General features: G+C 43.3%; 1 protein-coding gene across 1 annotated transcript in view; it reads left to right on the plus strand.

Moving 5' to 3' along the window:
• BTBD11 (BTB domain containing 11) overlaps window positions 1–2,748 on the plus strand; it is a gene marked incomplete at its 5' end in the record, with an annotated part of 51,057 nt that extends 48,309 nt beyond the window's left edge. The window contains 1 exon segment of the mRNA XM_009647662.2: window positions 1,638–2,748. Within this exon segment, the coding sequence (XP_009645957.1) occupies window positions 1,638–1,847 (210 nt within the window).
• Between the last annotated feature and the right edge of the window lie 9,405 nt (window positions 2,749–12,153).

The raw sequence follows: 12,153 nt of genomic DNA on the forward strand, positions 1-12,153 counted from the left end.
TTTGGTGGAAGCATAGCATGAAGTGAGCACAGATTTGGAAAGCTACCTGTGGTGGGGGTGTAGGTTGTAAAACAGTGTTTAGCAGGGTGGTGAGCGATGTAGAAGGAGCTGTAGGAACAAGAGATTGAGAACCTGTGTTAAAGAGGTGAAGTACTGGTAGGAAGGTGGGGCAATGTGGATTTGGTCACATTTAGTAAAAGGAGAGTATTAAAATCATCTGTGGCATCCCTATGGGCTTTCCATTCTGAAAATTGCAACATCTACAAAGGCAGTCATTTGGTTAGTATCACTTTAAGGATATCACTTTTCAAAGCCTTTGTCACTGTTCTTTACTTCCAGAAAGAAATGAAGTAACTGGGCAAATTGGGTTAATAATGGTGATTGATTAGTTACCACTAATCATGTGTTTTACATGAATGCCTCCAAACTCTCAGCAAAATAATTTGGAGTTTCAACTACATGCCTAAACCACTCAGCACCTGCACAGATTGCAATCTGGGTTTCAGAACAAATCTGAAAAAGAAAAGTATATTATATTATTTCCTCAATGTCTTGAATATATTGAAATAATGAATAGGAATGAATGGTGTTTCAGAGAAGAATACAGATTTGCACATATGCTTTCACATCCAGGTGCAAAATAATGCACTCATAATTTAATGAAAACTTGCATGGTTTGAAATCAAGATAAATGAATTTGATTTCCTTGGGAAGACAGATCCTACCTAGCCCTAACTGGTTTTGGTTTTTTTTCCTAATATTTATTTATTTATTTAGCAATTTCCATTCTTAGTTCTGAACATGATGTTAAGGTGGTGGTGGGCAACTTTGCTGTGTAGTCGCCCCAGTCTGGACCCAAAGCTGTGCGATACCCCAGCAGTTCTGGCCCTTCAGGCTGCACCTTGCAGCCAAAGGTTCTTGCTTTAATCAGAGCTCAGACCCAGCAGGAGCTTACCTGGGCAGGAGGATGGGCTTGAGCACTGCTCTCTACGCTTGCATGGCTTATACCTATAGTGGAATATCATGGCCTCGCTCCTTGTATGACCACAGGATCTAGCCAGTGGGTGATGACCAGTACAGGTCACCCATCAAATGACCAGTACGGCTCATGTAAGGTTTGCTCATACGCTTTTCCTCACGCAGATAAGGTTCCTCCAAAGATGCCTTGCAGCATGAAACTTTGCATGACAGGTCATGCATCCCATCCTTGCTAAGGATGGTGTTCATTAAACTTGGTCTGCAGTAATTTGTCCCAAACCTATAGTTTTAGGGTGTAACTTCAAGCATGAAATCATGGGTCTAGTGAACTCTGTGGTAAAAACTCTCACTCATTTCCAAGGGAGTAAAACTTCAGCCCTGAAGTTTGTTTCCTTTACAGCCATGGCCTCATAACATGGAATTGTGACCAGAATTATCAGTGTAAAATCATAGAATCATAGAATCATAGAATGTTTAGGGTTGGAAGGGACCACTACTGTTTGATTAACTCCTTTCCCTCCCACATATATATCTGTAAGTGTTACTGTGCCTGTCTCAAAGGCTTAGTTGGTGTATGTTTTTGTGCAACTCTTATGCGCTGTATTTGTTGAGCAGATTTTATCAGAATGGTTATCTTTCTCTAATTTCACTTCTTGTAGTTTCTCGGAGTCACAGAACTATCTTCCTACTGTGAAGGCTACTTTCTAAAAAATATGATGGTCCTCATTGAAAACGAAGCTTTCAAACAGCTGTTGTATGACAAGAACGGAGAAACGTCTGGTCAAAATGTACTACAGGACTTACAGAGGACGTTGGCCACAAGGATTCAGTCAATTCATTTGTCTTCTTCAAAGGGCTCCATTGTATAAAGCTGAGGAAGACGGTAACCCTCTAATAAATATCCTGCAAGTTAAGTCTGCTGTTGCAGTTGCTTAAACCCGTTGCAGTTGCTTAAATGACTACAAAACCAAAATATTGGAAAATTTTACTTCGCGTCCAAATAGTTCTGTGTTGGCCAAAAGTGCTGCGCTGGGGCTGCGGCTCCGTTTGGATGAGGAAATACAGAAAACAAAGCTCCTCCATGTTTTTGAGCAAACGGGGTACAAGAGTATCCAGTGAATCACTGTTGTTGTACTCAAATTCTGAACACACACACACACACACACACACGCACACACACAGTCCTGGAGCTCGATGCCAACAAAAGCCAGAACTCACATCAGTGAACACCAGAAGCCCCTGCCTGAGCGGTGGTGCCGAGGAACACCCAAATTGACCGATTAATCATTTACGGTGGTTTTGTTCCAGTGTTACACATTTAAGAACTCTTATCTATCCTGGAGTCCATTATCTCGTGCATTTAAGAAATGTAAGAACTGTTATTGCTGTCGAGCAAAGATCAACTGTATTAGAGAGTGGGTAAGACTGTTACAGCGGAGGAAATATACTGGCAGATTTTTAGGGGTGGGAACTTTTTAAATTGTTCATAAAAAAATAATGGGGTGGCCTTGTAGTTTAAAAACTATTTCTTAAGCTTAAAATTTCTTTTTCGACAGAGCTGTGTTTGAGAATCTATGTAACATGTTTTGTTTTTTTAAATGGTAAAATGTACATTGTGTAAACATACATATGATCAAGTTTTGCTTGTATTCTTTCCTAGGGTGGTATAATCTTGCCTAACAGGCTATGGTTACACCAAAGAGGTACATTACCCAGACTATCTCTAATACAGTAGTTGGGGGGGCAGGAGAACTGCATGCTACTCGTGATTTGGGGTTAAAAACAATGACAAACTCAACACGCATTTGCATGGTAACTGTACCTGTGAAATGTTACGTTCGTGCTTTATTTCGCCAAAACAAATGCAATGTTACTTCTTGTCAAACTTTATTTGTGAAATTAGCATATTTTTTTTTATTTGGTGCGATTGGGTGTGATATGATACCCCCGGAGACCCTTCTCGAGATGCTGATTTCTGTTTGTTACAGTGAAGGGATAATAACAGATCTTTACTTCAGTGATGAGTCGATACTTTGCTACTGGCCAGAGATTGTGTCTGAGTTAGACTTTTTTAAATTATAATTAAATATGTACTATAGAATGATTTCTCACTGTATCCTGAGAATGTATAGGTTATCTACAATGCAGGGTTTGGGTGGGGTGGGATGGGTGGGGTGTGATTTAATGTCAAAGCTTCATTTATTTTGCAGCGTATTGTTAGCAAGACAAATCTGCTGCGTGCCACAACATTCCTGATGCTTTGTTTCTGAAAACCACAGCAAGAAGTAGGCAAAGATGTTGCCTTCTCCATGTCAAAGTGGCATTAATGTATTTATTTTCTAGCATGCCATTCAGAAACTGTGCCCAGTTCATAGACTTTAGAAGTTTTATTTTGACGGTGCATGTTATCCTCTTGTTCTTTTTTTGAAGTATCTATGTTGGGTGCTCCTCCATGTTGATAGCTTTTGGCACGCTCAGAGAACACAGTTTTGGCTTTAGTTATCAACACCATAGGAAGCTGTTTTTATGACTCTGAGGTGTAAATCCTCCTGCGTGCTTGGTCTTTTAAAGCCTCTACAGTTTCTGCAACAAATCACAAAAATGTCTAAACTGACACTAATGTCGCAGAGACACAGCAAGTCAGTCAATTAGACGTTTTTTGTTCTACAGAGTAGATGTTCACACAAGATGTTGGCTGGAACATTTAGGTAATGAGTGGCAACTTCTGTGTGAATGTTGCGATCTTGGAGAAGCGAGACCGTGGTTGATGCAACAGCAACATGCAGGGGTCCTTGTTGTTGTTTGGCGTGTCTCCTCATCCAAGGAAACCCATCCTTCCATGCCAATGATAACTAGATAGAAGATCTCATCCCGCAGCTTCATGGTTTGAAATAGCAAAGTTTTTCAGACAATAACCATGTTAGTAAACTTCTTCCCTTGGGTACCTGCGTGGTGCCCAAAAAAGTCATCGGGAGTTGCATACGCATATATCCATCGGCAAAATAGCTTTTTCTGTGAAACGTGCCCACAGGTGTATCTGTGGATAGGCAGTCTGGTGTCTAATGCTAGATAGATGATAGACATGAGTGTTGTGCCTCTGTTTCTAGCTCAAATGCTAACTGTGCTTTGGTGAGGGGATGTAGAGTTCTGTGCGCACAGGCTGCCCCTGGAAGGTGATGACTTTTGAGCGTTTGTAGGAACCTGCCTGGGACTCATAAAGAAGGAAACACTGATAACTCTGTGCTAGTCGTTCTTCCGGTGAGTTGAGAGTATCCGTGGTAACGTTTACTGGCTTTCTTTCAGAGATAAAGGGCTCAATGTGTCCTTAGGTGGCTGCACGTGAATGGTGCGGTCACCGAGTTTGGGCACTCAAAGGCAAACGCGAGCCAGAGGCACTGCGCAAGTCTGCCAGCAGAGCTGGGTTGGCCCGCACATCCCTGCATCCTGTTGCTTTTTCGGGGGCTCGTGAATCTGGATGAAATGTGAATCACGACAGAAGGCGTGGCGCCCACTGCTGCCGCCAGATCTGCTTTGCTGGTCTCTTGCGAGTGGTAGGAGAGAACAAGCCCCAAGAAGCTCTCGTTTAAAGCTGTTACAGGAAGGGATTGTGGCTGTTGATTTACAAGGGAATAACTTTTGCCCTTCAAAACACTGGTAATCCCAAAGTCACAGATGTATAGCTGACAGGAACCTTTAAAAAAAAGAAACATGACTTTCAATTCTTTCTCGACCTGTGACCCTTTTGCCAGCGGAAGAGCCAGCCCCACGTAACCCTGGCATTCATTGCTCCTGGAAGTAGTCGGCAGCCCTTTGTGGATCCACAGACCAGAGTTTGAAAACTGCGATTTTAGTCCACCTCCCCTGCCATGAGGCCGGGTGAGGTCTGGCCAAAGGATGCCAGGCAATGTGCAGCTTGGCAGGCTCTTGAAACGTCCACCGATGGGGATCCATGATCTTCACTATCCTTGTAATCAGAAGGTTTTCCTAAGTGGCTGTTTGGGATTTCTTGACTGCAAATTGAGACACTTCTCCTTCAAGCCCTGATTGACAGGAAGAACAGATGATCTTAGGAGATCTTCTTACAAGGTTATTCTGCGTATGAGAGGAATTACTTTATTTTCTTCACTGGTCTAAGTCTTTCCTAGTCCCTTTGCTGGTATTTTCTAGATCTCTGATTTTTGCAGTCATTCCCCAAAATGCAGTACTCCAGCAGGGGTTTTATACAGTAACAAGCAAAGCAGAGTACTTGTCTCCTGAGGTTGAAGTACAGCATATCAGAAAATATATCCTGGAATATTGTCTAGAACATCCCATGGCTGACTTTGGTCTAGTCTGTCTTCCATTATAATTCCTGGGTGATTCATTGCTGCTTTCCCAGGAATTCCCATTTTTATTTGCGCATTTGTTTACTACACCTTCCCAAGTGTAACACTTTCAACTTGTCTCTATTAAATGTGTTCTGCTTTAATTGGGACAATTTCCCCACTTCATCAAGATCAATTGCAATTCTGATCCTGTCCTCTAGCCTGTTTTGTAATCTCCGAGCTTTATTATACGTGGCGTCATGCATGGATTCTTCATTTCATTAATCTGGGGCGGGGGGGGTGGGGTGGGCAAAGGGCTCTGTTGTCACTTTAATCTAAAAAGCAGTGTGAGTTTCAGTGGGTGCCCATGAATACCATCCCTATCAGATAAGCCTCATATTCCAGCAGAGCATTTTATTAGCATTTTTTAGAGAGATGGTGTTATCATCTTACAAAGTAAAAAGCCTTCTGCTTCTTTAGTCTTTGTATGAGTCGCAACAGTTTACAAATTTTGAGGGAATCTAGGTGAAATGGAAAAAAATACAATATCCTTAGAAAAAACTTCTGATTTTTTTTTTTTCTAAATCGTAACTTTCCAGCCTGTAATGAGTGAAGGGCTGGTTTTGGCTCCTTTCCATCTTTCTTTTTTTATACTAATCCATTGCTGTAATATTTGAGGACTTAGAGGCATCTTGCCTCTGCCTCACTGCAGATCTTTCCTTCCGCCTCTCTACAAGGTTCTCCCTTAGTTTCCAGAATTTCCTCACGTTTCCACTTCGCCTCACACACTGCTGGTTCCCACACTTCCTTTTTTCTTTTTTTTATTCTAGAGCCTTGCTCTGGAGAATCTCTTTTTACTAGAGTAAAACGTAAAAATCCCTTTTTACTGGAGTAAAAAACACTGGAGTATTTTACTCTGGATCCCTTCCCAAGCCCAGACAGGGTACCTGTGTTCTCCTGAATGGGCGATTTTCCAATAATTGGCTTGAGAGCTGGGAAGAGAAAAGGATGGGGAATGTAGGAGGGCAAAGGTTTTGGACATCAGAGGGGAAGGCTGGTATTCTTTTCACGACAAATTTCAGCGCTGTCTACTTGTTTCTCAGATTTTCCCCTGATCTGTTCCTTACCCCTCCTGTCCTCTAAACACAGCTGGTGGCCAGATGCTCTCAGTTCTGGAAAAGGGCCAGCTTTGTAACTGCTAAGACTTTTTTCTTTTTTTTCCCCAGCTAAAACTTTTGCCTGCTTGGTCCCAGCTCCGGAGTAGCTTTGTGCAAATGTCTATTAAAGAGAGAGGAAATTTCTTTAAGGAGGTGTGAAGGCTTAGTAGCCAGGCTCCTGTTGGCACTAATGAGAGCTGCTCGCTGAATCCTCCACGTGCTGCTCCTCCTCCACGACACTGAGCCTCTTTGTGTTGACTAGCCACTGGCTACTGGCTTCATACCGAATGTTGCACAAGCCCTGGATGGGCTGCAGCACGTGGTGTGCTGGGGGCTTTCGGAAATTTGAGTTTTGTTTCAGAGCGTAGCATGATGTGCTGCTCTTTTGAAGACTAAAAGAAAAAGGGAAATTCTCAGTTTGTGCTGAAATAAACTGCTCTGAGGTGGCGTGGTGAGGAAAAAGAAAGGTGTCTCTTCTTCCCTCCCCAAAGCTGTCCAAAATCAGAAGAGGGTTCTGTTACAGCATGCAGCACAACGAGGTCTGTGCGACTCCAGTATACAGGATCCTGTTTAAATGGGTTTTTTAAATGTTCAAGAAAAAGACAAGTGCTGTTAAAGTTCACACATCCACATACTCAAGGCAAGGCTCAGGCCATCCTAGAGAAAAAGCCATTCCTAGTACTGTTGTCTGTGGGTTAAATCCTAGGAGAAGCTGAGAACCTGAAGAACTTGTCAAAGTCGGTTGCAGGTATTCAGTGTCCCTCGGGAGCTGGCTCCGTCTTGAAAACATTGCTGAAGGATGACATCCTAAAGCCTGCATTCACTAAAGCTGCCTCTGAAGTCAGTGGGTGATTTTTTTTTTTTTTGATGACTGAGAGTTATCTAAAGTCAAAGACTTGAAGTTAGTTTGTTCGACAAAGTGTCTTTCATGTGAGGCTCTGTAAGTGCTTTACAGAATCGAAGGGCCTGATGTTGCTTTCATCCCCTGGCCCAGAGATGTTGAAATATATAAGTATTAAAAAAGCTGCTTAGGAATTGTCCTGATGTTTCATAAACATAGCTTGCAGAAAGTTAGCCTTGAAATAGCACTCAAATAATGTCTGAAACCCCATAGACGAGCACGTCACTAATTTTAGATGTCTGCCTGTAAGCACATTTATATCTTGAACTCACAGGACTTCCAGTCACATCTTCCATGCATTTATAACAAAACTAATGTGTTGTTACTTTTTAACTCGTTATTTATTTTGAGGTAAGGCCCGTTATCTTCAGTGGGTGAAAACTGAGGCTGCCCACCCTGGCCAGATTACCACAGTTCAGTAGAATCACACCTGACCTACCATTTCTAACTGGCCTCCAAGGGCAAAAAATAGCGAAGCCGAGTCTTCAGCTGTGAGTCAATGATCCGTGAGTTCAATGAGACTGCTGCTGAAAACATGACGGATGCGGTGCCCAGAGCCGAAGGAAAATCTGGAAACACATGGGAGCTAATGGGCATTTGTCAGCTGCCTTCAGTGAGCCTAAGAACCGGGGAAGCAAGCTCAGTGTGGACAGGAGGGGGGCGTTCAGTTTCTTCTTGTTGCCATTCAATTGTCGTTCTTTCAGCTTGGTTCAAGGCTCTTGCACGGAACAGCCGTGGATGGCCTCGTGTGTATTTATCTTAGGCGCATGCAGAGGGTTCAAATGTGGTATCTCACGTTCTGCACAAGTTGGTGTTGTCTCGGTAGACGATGCTTTTTGTGCTTGGCTTGCACTGCTTGTCGCTAAAACACCCAGGAGACGCAGCAGCAACTGACTAGAGAGTTTGCATTGGCTGGGTAGGTTAAATTCTCCAGACATCTTGCAGTTTGTAGGCTATGCTGTTTAGCTGGCTAAATCTGTCCACCTGATTATACGTGATGTACCAGAACAGCAAATTTTGGTGTTTGTTTTCCTTTAGAGAGGCATTTTGCATCCTTCTTTGGGCTTACAGTTTTACCTTTTTATTTTTTTTTTTTCTTTTAGCCTGCAAAGGTGATGCCACTGTGTGAACAGGCATGCTTAGGGTAGGCACAGGTTTCTGTCCGTGTTGGATGGTACGTTGATAAAGAGGTCTCTGTAAGGGAAAATTATTAGGTACAAGAATCTGAATGTCTAACCCCAGATCTTTGCCTTGGATTTCAGAGGTACGGTGTTCCTTATTTCCCGCTTCATTCGTTCTCCATCTCGGGAGTTCCCCTGCAGTCAGAGGGGAGGGGAGGGCAGAAGACAGGGCAGGAGGAGAGGAGGAAGCAGCCCCATCTCCCAGCCCTTGCTCGGCATCCCCAGCCAGCCCGTTTGGCTCTGGTCCCTTCCCTACTGACACAGGGGGTTTGCTCGGTGCCAGTGCTCAGATATGGCCATGGAGCTCTAGCAATTGGTAGCTTTTTTTTTTGTCCTCACAAATATCTCCACTGCTGCAGCTGCAGGAGTGAATTTGCCTGAACCCCTTTGTGTCTGGTTCTACTTCCCATCATTTCTGCTGCTGTGTTTTCATTAAAACTTCCATTACTCGGCTTTGCCCAGCGCAGTGAGAGGCAATCTTGTTTCTTATTGCCTTTCTAAAGCAAACAAAGACAGGGAAAAAAACCTCTCTGAAATACCCAATCAGAAATCATTCATGGTTTAAAATAAGCCACATTAGAAAATGGAGATGCTCAGGCACAAAAAACCCAGAAAACCAAGACAGCCACCTTAGAAAAAGCCAGTGCGTTAGAAGGTCATTTTAATTAATTAAGGTCAAAGCCTTAACACCTCGTATGTTCTGACAGGGATGGATTAACATGGTTCAAAACATCTGGACTTGTTCAAGCCACAGGTTCAAGAGAGTCCAGCCTTACCCTTTCCCCTTCCCAGCAGTGGATAAATTGACTATCCGATAGCGTACTGTGCGAGCGGCTTTCAAACAAGCCTTTCAGAAGTCTGGTTCTCTCTGTTCTGCGTTGCTTTGAAAGAGCCCACGGCACATCTGTGGGCTGAGATTTGCTCCCCAAGCGTGGTCGAAGGCCCCTGCGCCCCAGCGCTGGCTGTGCCTCAGTGGGGCGGAAGGTGGGAGCACAGGAAGCCCCTGGAGACTCGTCAGAGCGAAAGCTGCTTCCCCAGCATCAAAGCATTCACGTGATCAAATGCCCTGCTTAACCTAGGTACACCGCTGATGGACAAATTTGGGACAGTCGGTTCAATAGCTTGGGAACTCATTTTTTGCCTTGCAGTTATTGAGGCAGTGACTAATTGTGCCACGTGGTAAAATGTGCAGTTGTGAGTTCACGTTTATCCATTGAAGAATACAAAGACCAAAGGAAAGTATCTGAGAGCTTTTTGACCTCATGTTCCTGGCTTAACTCACCTTAATACTAGAAAAACTTGAGCCATTTAAGTCCCATCAGTACGTTTTGACCAGTATGTAGCTTCCTGTCTCTATTTCCCTGAGTGTAGTGGCTGCTGTACAGCCGTGTGCCCTGTACCCGTGGGGTATAGAGGTACCTGAGCTTCATGCGTACAATAAATAAGTAAATCCCATTCTCTGCGATGCAGGACATTCCTTCTACTGATCTCTTCAGCGTTATGTGGAAGGTTGGATAATGCATCTCTGCTGTTTACAGCCCCCAGATAAGGTCAACGTTCTTTTCCCCCCCCTGCTCTTTCTTCACTCTGCCAACTACCACGCAGCAGAGGGATCTGGATCCTGCATTTTTGAGTCATAGTATAATGAAGAGCTGCAAGAAAAAAAACAGGAAATACAACGTTCTCCCGCACCCACCCCCCCCCCAGTAACAGGTGGGTTACTACAGCGTCCTTCAGTCCCGCTCATGTGAAAGCTTGTTGTAATGCCATTTGTGCATTAGTTATCCTCAGAGCAGGCTGTTGATTAGGTTAAAGTCTGGAAAGCATCTGCAGTCACTCGGGACAGAAGTGGCATTGTAAAATACTTTGTTCTATATTGTCCAAGCCATGCGTTTTCTTGCTGCTTTTTTGCATTGTTTGGGTTTTTTTATTGGGAAGAAAAGGTTAAGCATATGAAATGCTTTGGATTTTCTGTCCGTAGTTACCTTTGTGTGTGTGTATGTTCGAGACAGAGAGAGATGGACAGTAAATAGATCTACGGGATATGTTATGAGGCGTGAAATCATGTTTGTAATGAGATTTCTTGTTAATGGCAGCCAGCCTTCCTTGATGCTAAGCATTAATGCAATATCCATTAGTGTAGCTAAACCTCCCTCCGCTCCAATTTCCCAAACGGGTTTCACTTTGTACCTAGTTTAGCATTTATAAATATTTGATACAAGGTTCAAGAAGTAATTTACATGTTAAATGAAGGATATACGAACGTTCTAGGAAAAACACAAGTTAAGATTGTACTATAACATCGTTCACAAACCAAACATGAAAACATGATGAAATTTGCCCCGTTAAAATTGCTGGAAGCCTATTCATTGATTTTTCTAGCCTGTGGATTAGGTCTGGTTTCCATCTCTCTTTCATACTTCTCCTTTGAAGTCTTTGCACATCTCCCGCTTTCCAAGCCAAATGCATAGCTGTAATTAGCGAGCACAATCTTGATCCTTAAATGGGCAAGAGATCCTTCCGCTGTCATCCACTTCTGAAGGGCCGGGCTCGTATCTTTATGTTTGCCATTGAAAACAACGGCTGAATGGGGAAAATCCCAGCGCAAGCATCCTGAAAAAACAGAAGGGCTAGTACTGTCTGTGGGACAACTATTTCCTTCCTCCCTCCCTCTTCGCATCCGCTCCCCCTTGTCTGCGAGGTGTCTTTGAAGTTAAAACTAGAAGAGAAAAATGAAAACAAGAGGAAAGGATGTGCTAGAAACAAGGTGGTTTCTAGAATGGTGCAGAACCATCGATCTAATCTTGGGGGTTTGCAGCTTTTAGGCAGACTCCTAATTTGTGTAATATAAACCTGGGAAGGCTTATGATTGCTTTGCATTTGTTATGACTGTTACGAGTTTGTTGGGTTTTTTCCTAGCAGAGTAGTTTTGTTGGCTGCCATCCATTGTTAGGGTTTTATGGGAAGGTTTCACTTCACCTTTTATTGAGAGACAAAAGAAAGATCACACAACCCAACAGTAATCGTCAACGAACGCAGAGACATTATCCTCCATCCCGCAGATGCAGCTTAAATACCAGTTTGTGGTTTCACAGGCACGTTTGAGGTCATCTACAATTGACAACACAGGTGAAACCTTCTTCCCCTTCGCTTATCCGCCGATGAACGCTCAGCCTCTAAAAATAGCGGAGAGTCAGCGTATAGACAATAGGAAGGCAGATGTTTTTCAATAGAGAACGAGCACAGCTAAGAAAAACAAATGTTTCTGGAACCAACTATTTTTCCTCAAAGAGGCAGATAGGCAGCTGTAGCTCATTCGAAGATGTCAGTCTCTCGAGTCTGTCAGATGCTTTTGCAAATTGCCTCTTCGGTGCTGTTAGTGCTCCAGAGCAAACCGCTCCACTGAAGGCACTAACGGAGGGCACTCTGAAATGAGGCAGGAGGGAACGCATTAAAACCAGAGGAGCTCAGCCATAATTTGAAGGAGCAGCTTTTGTCCACCGTGTCCACAACTGAAACATTATTTTAAAATGTGCATTTGTATTTAATTCCTCTTGGGGTTTTTTTGAATTATTGTTTTTAAAATGAACATAATTTTCCCTTGAGTATAACATATTCAGTCAGCAAGATCG

This window comes from Egretta garzetta, unplaced genomic scaffold, assembly GCF_000687185.1.
Source record: "Egretta garzetta isolate BGI_Z169 unplaced genomic scaffold, ASM68718v1 scaffold51, whole genome shotgun sequence".
Lineage (NCBI taxonomy): Eukaryota > Metazoa > Chordata > Aves > Pelecaniformes > Ardeidae > Egretta > Egretta garzetta.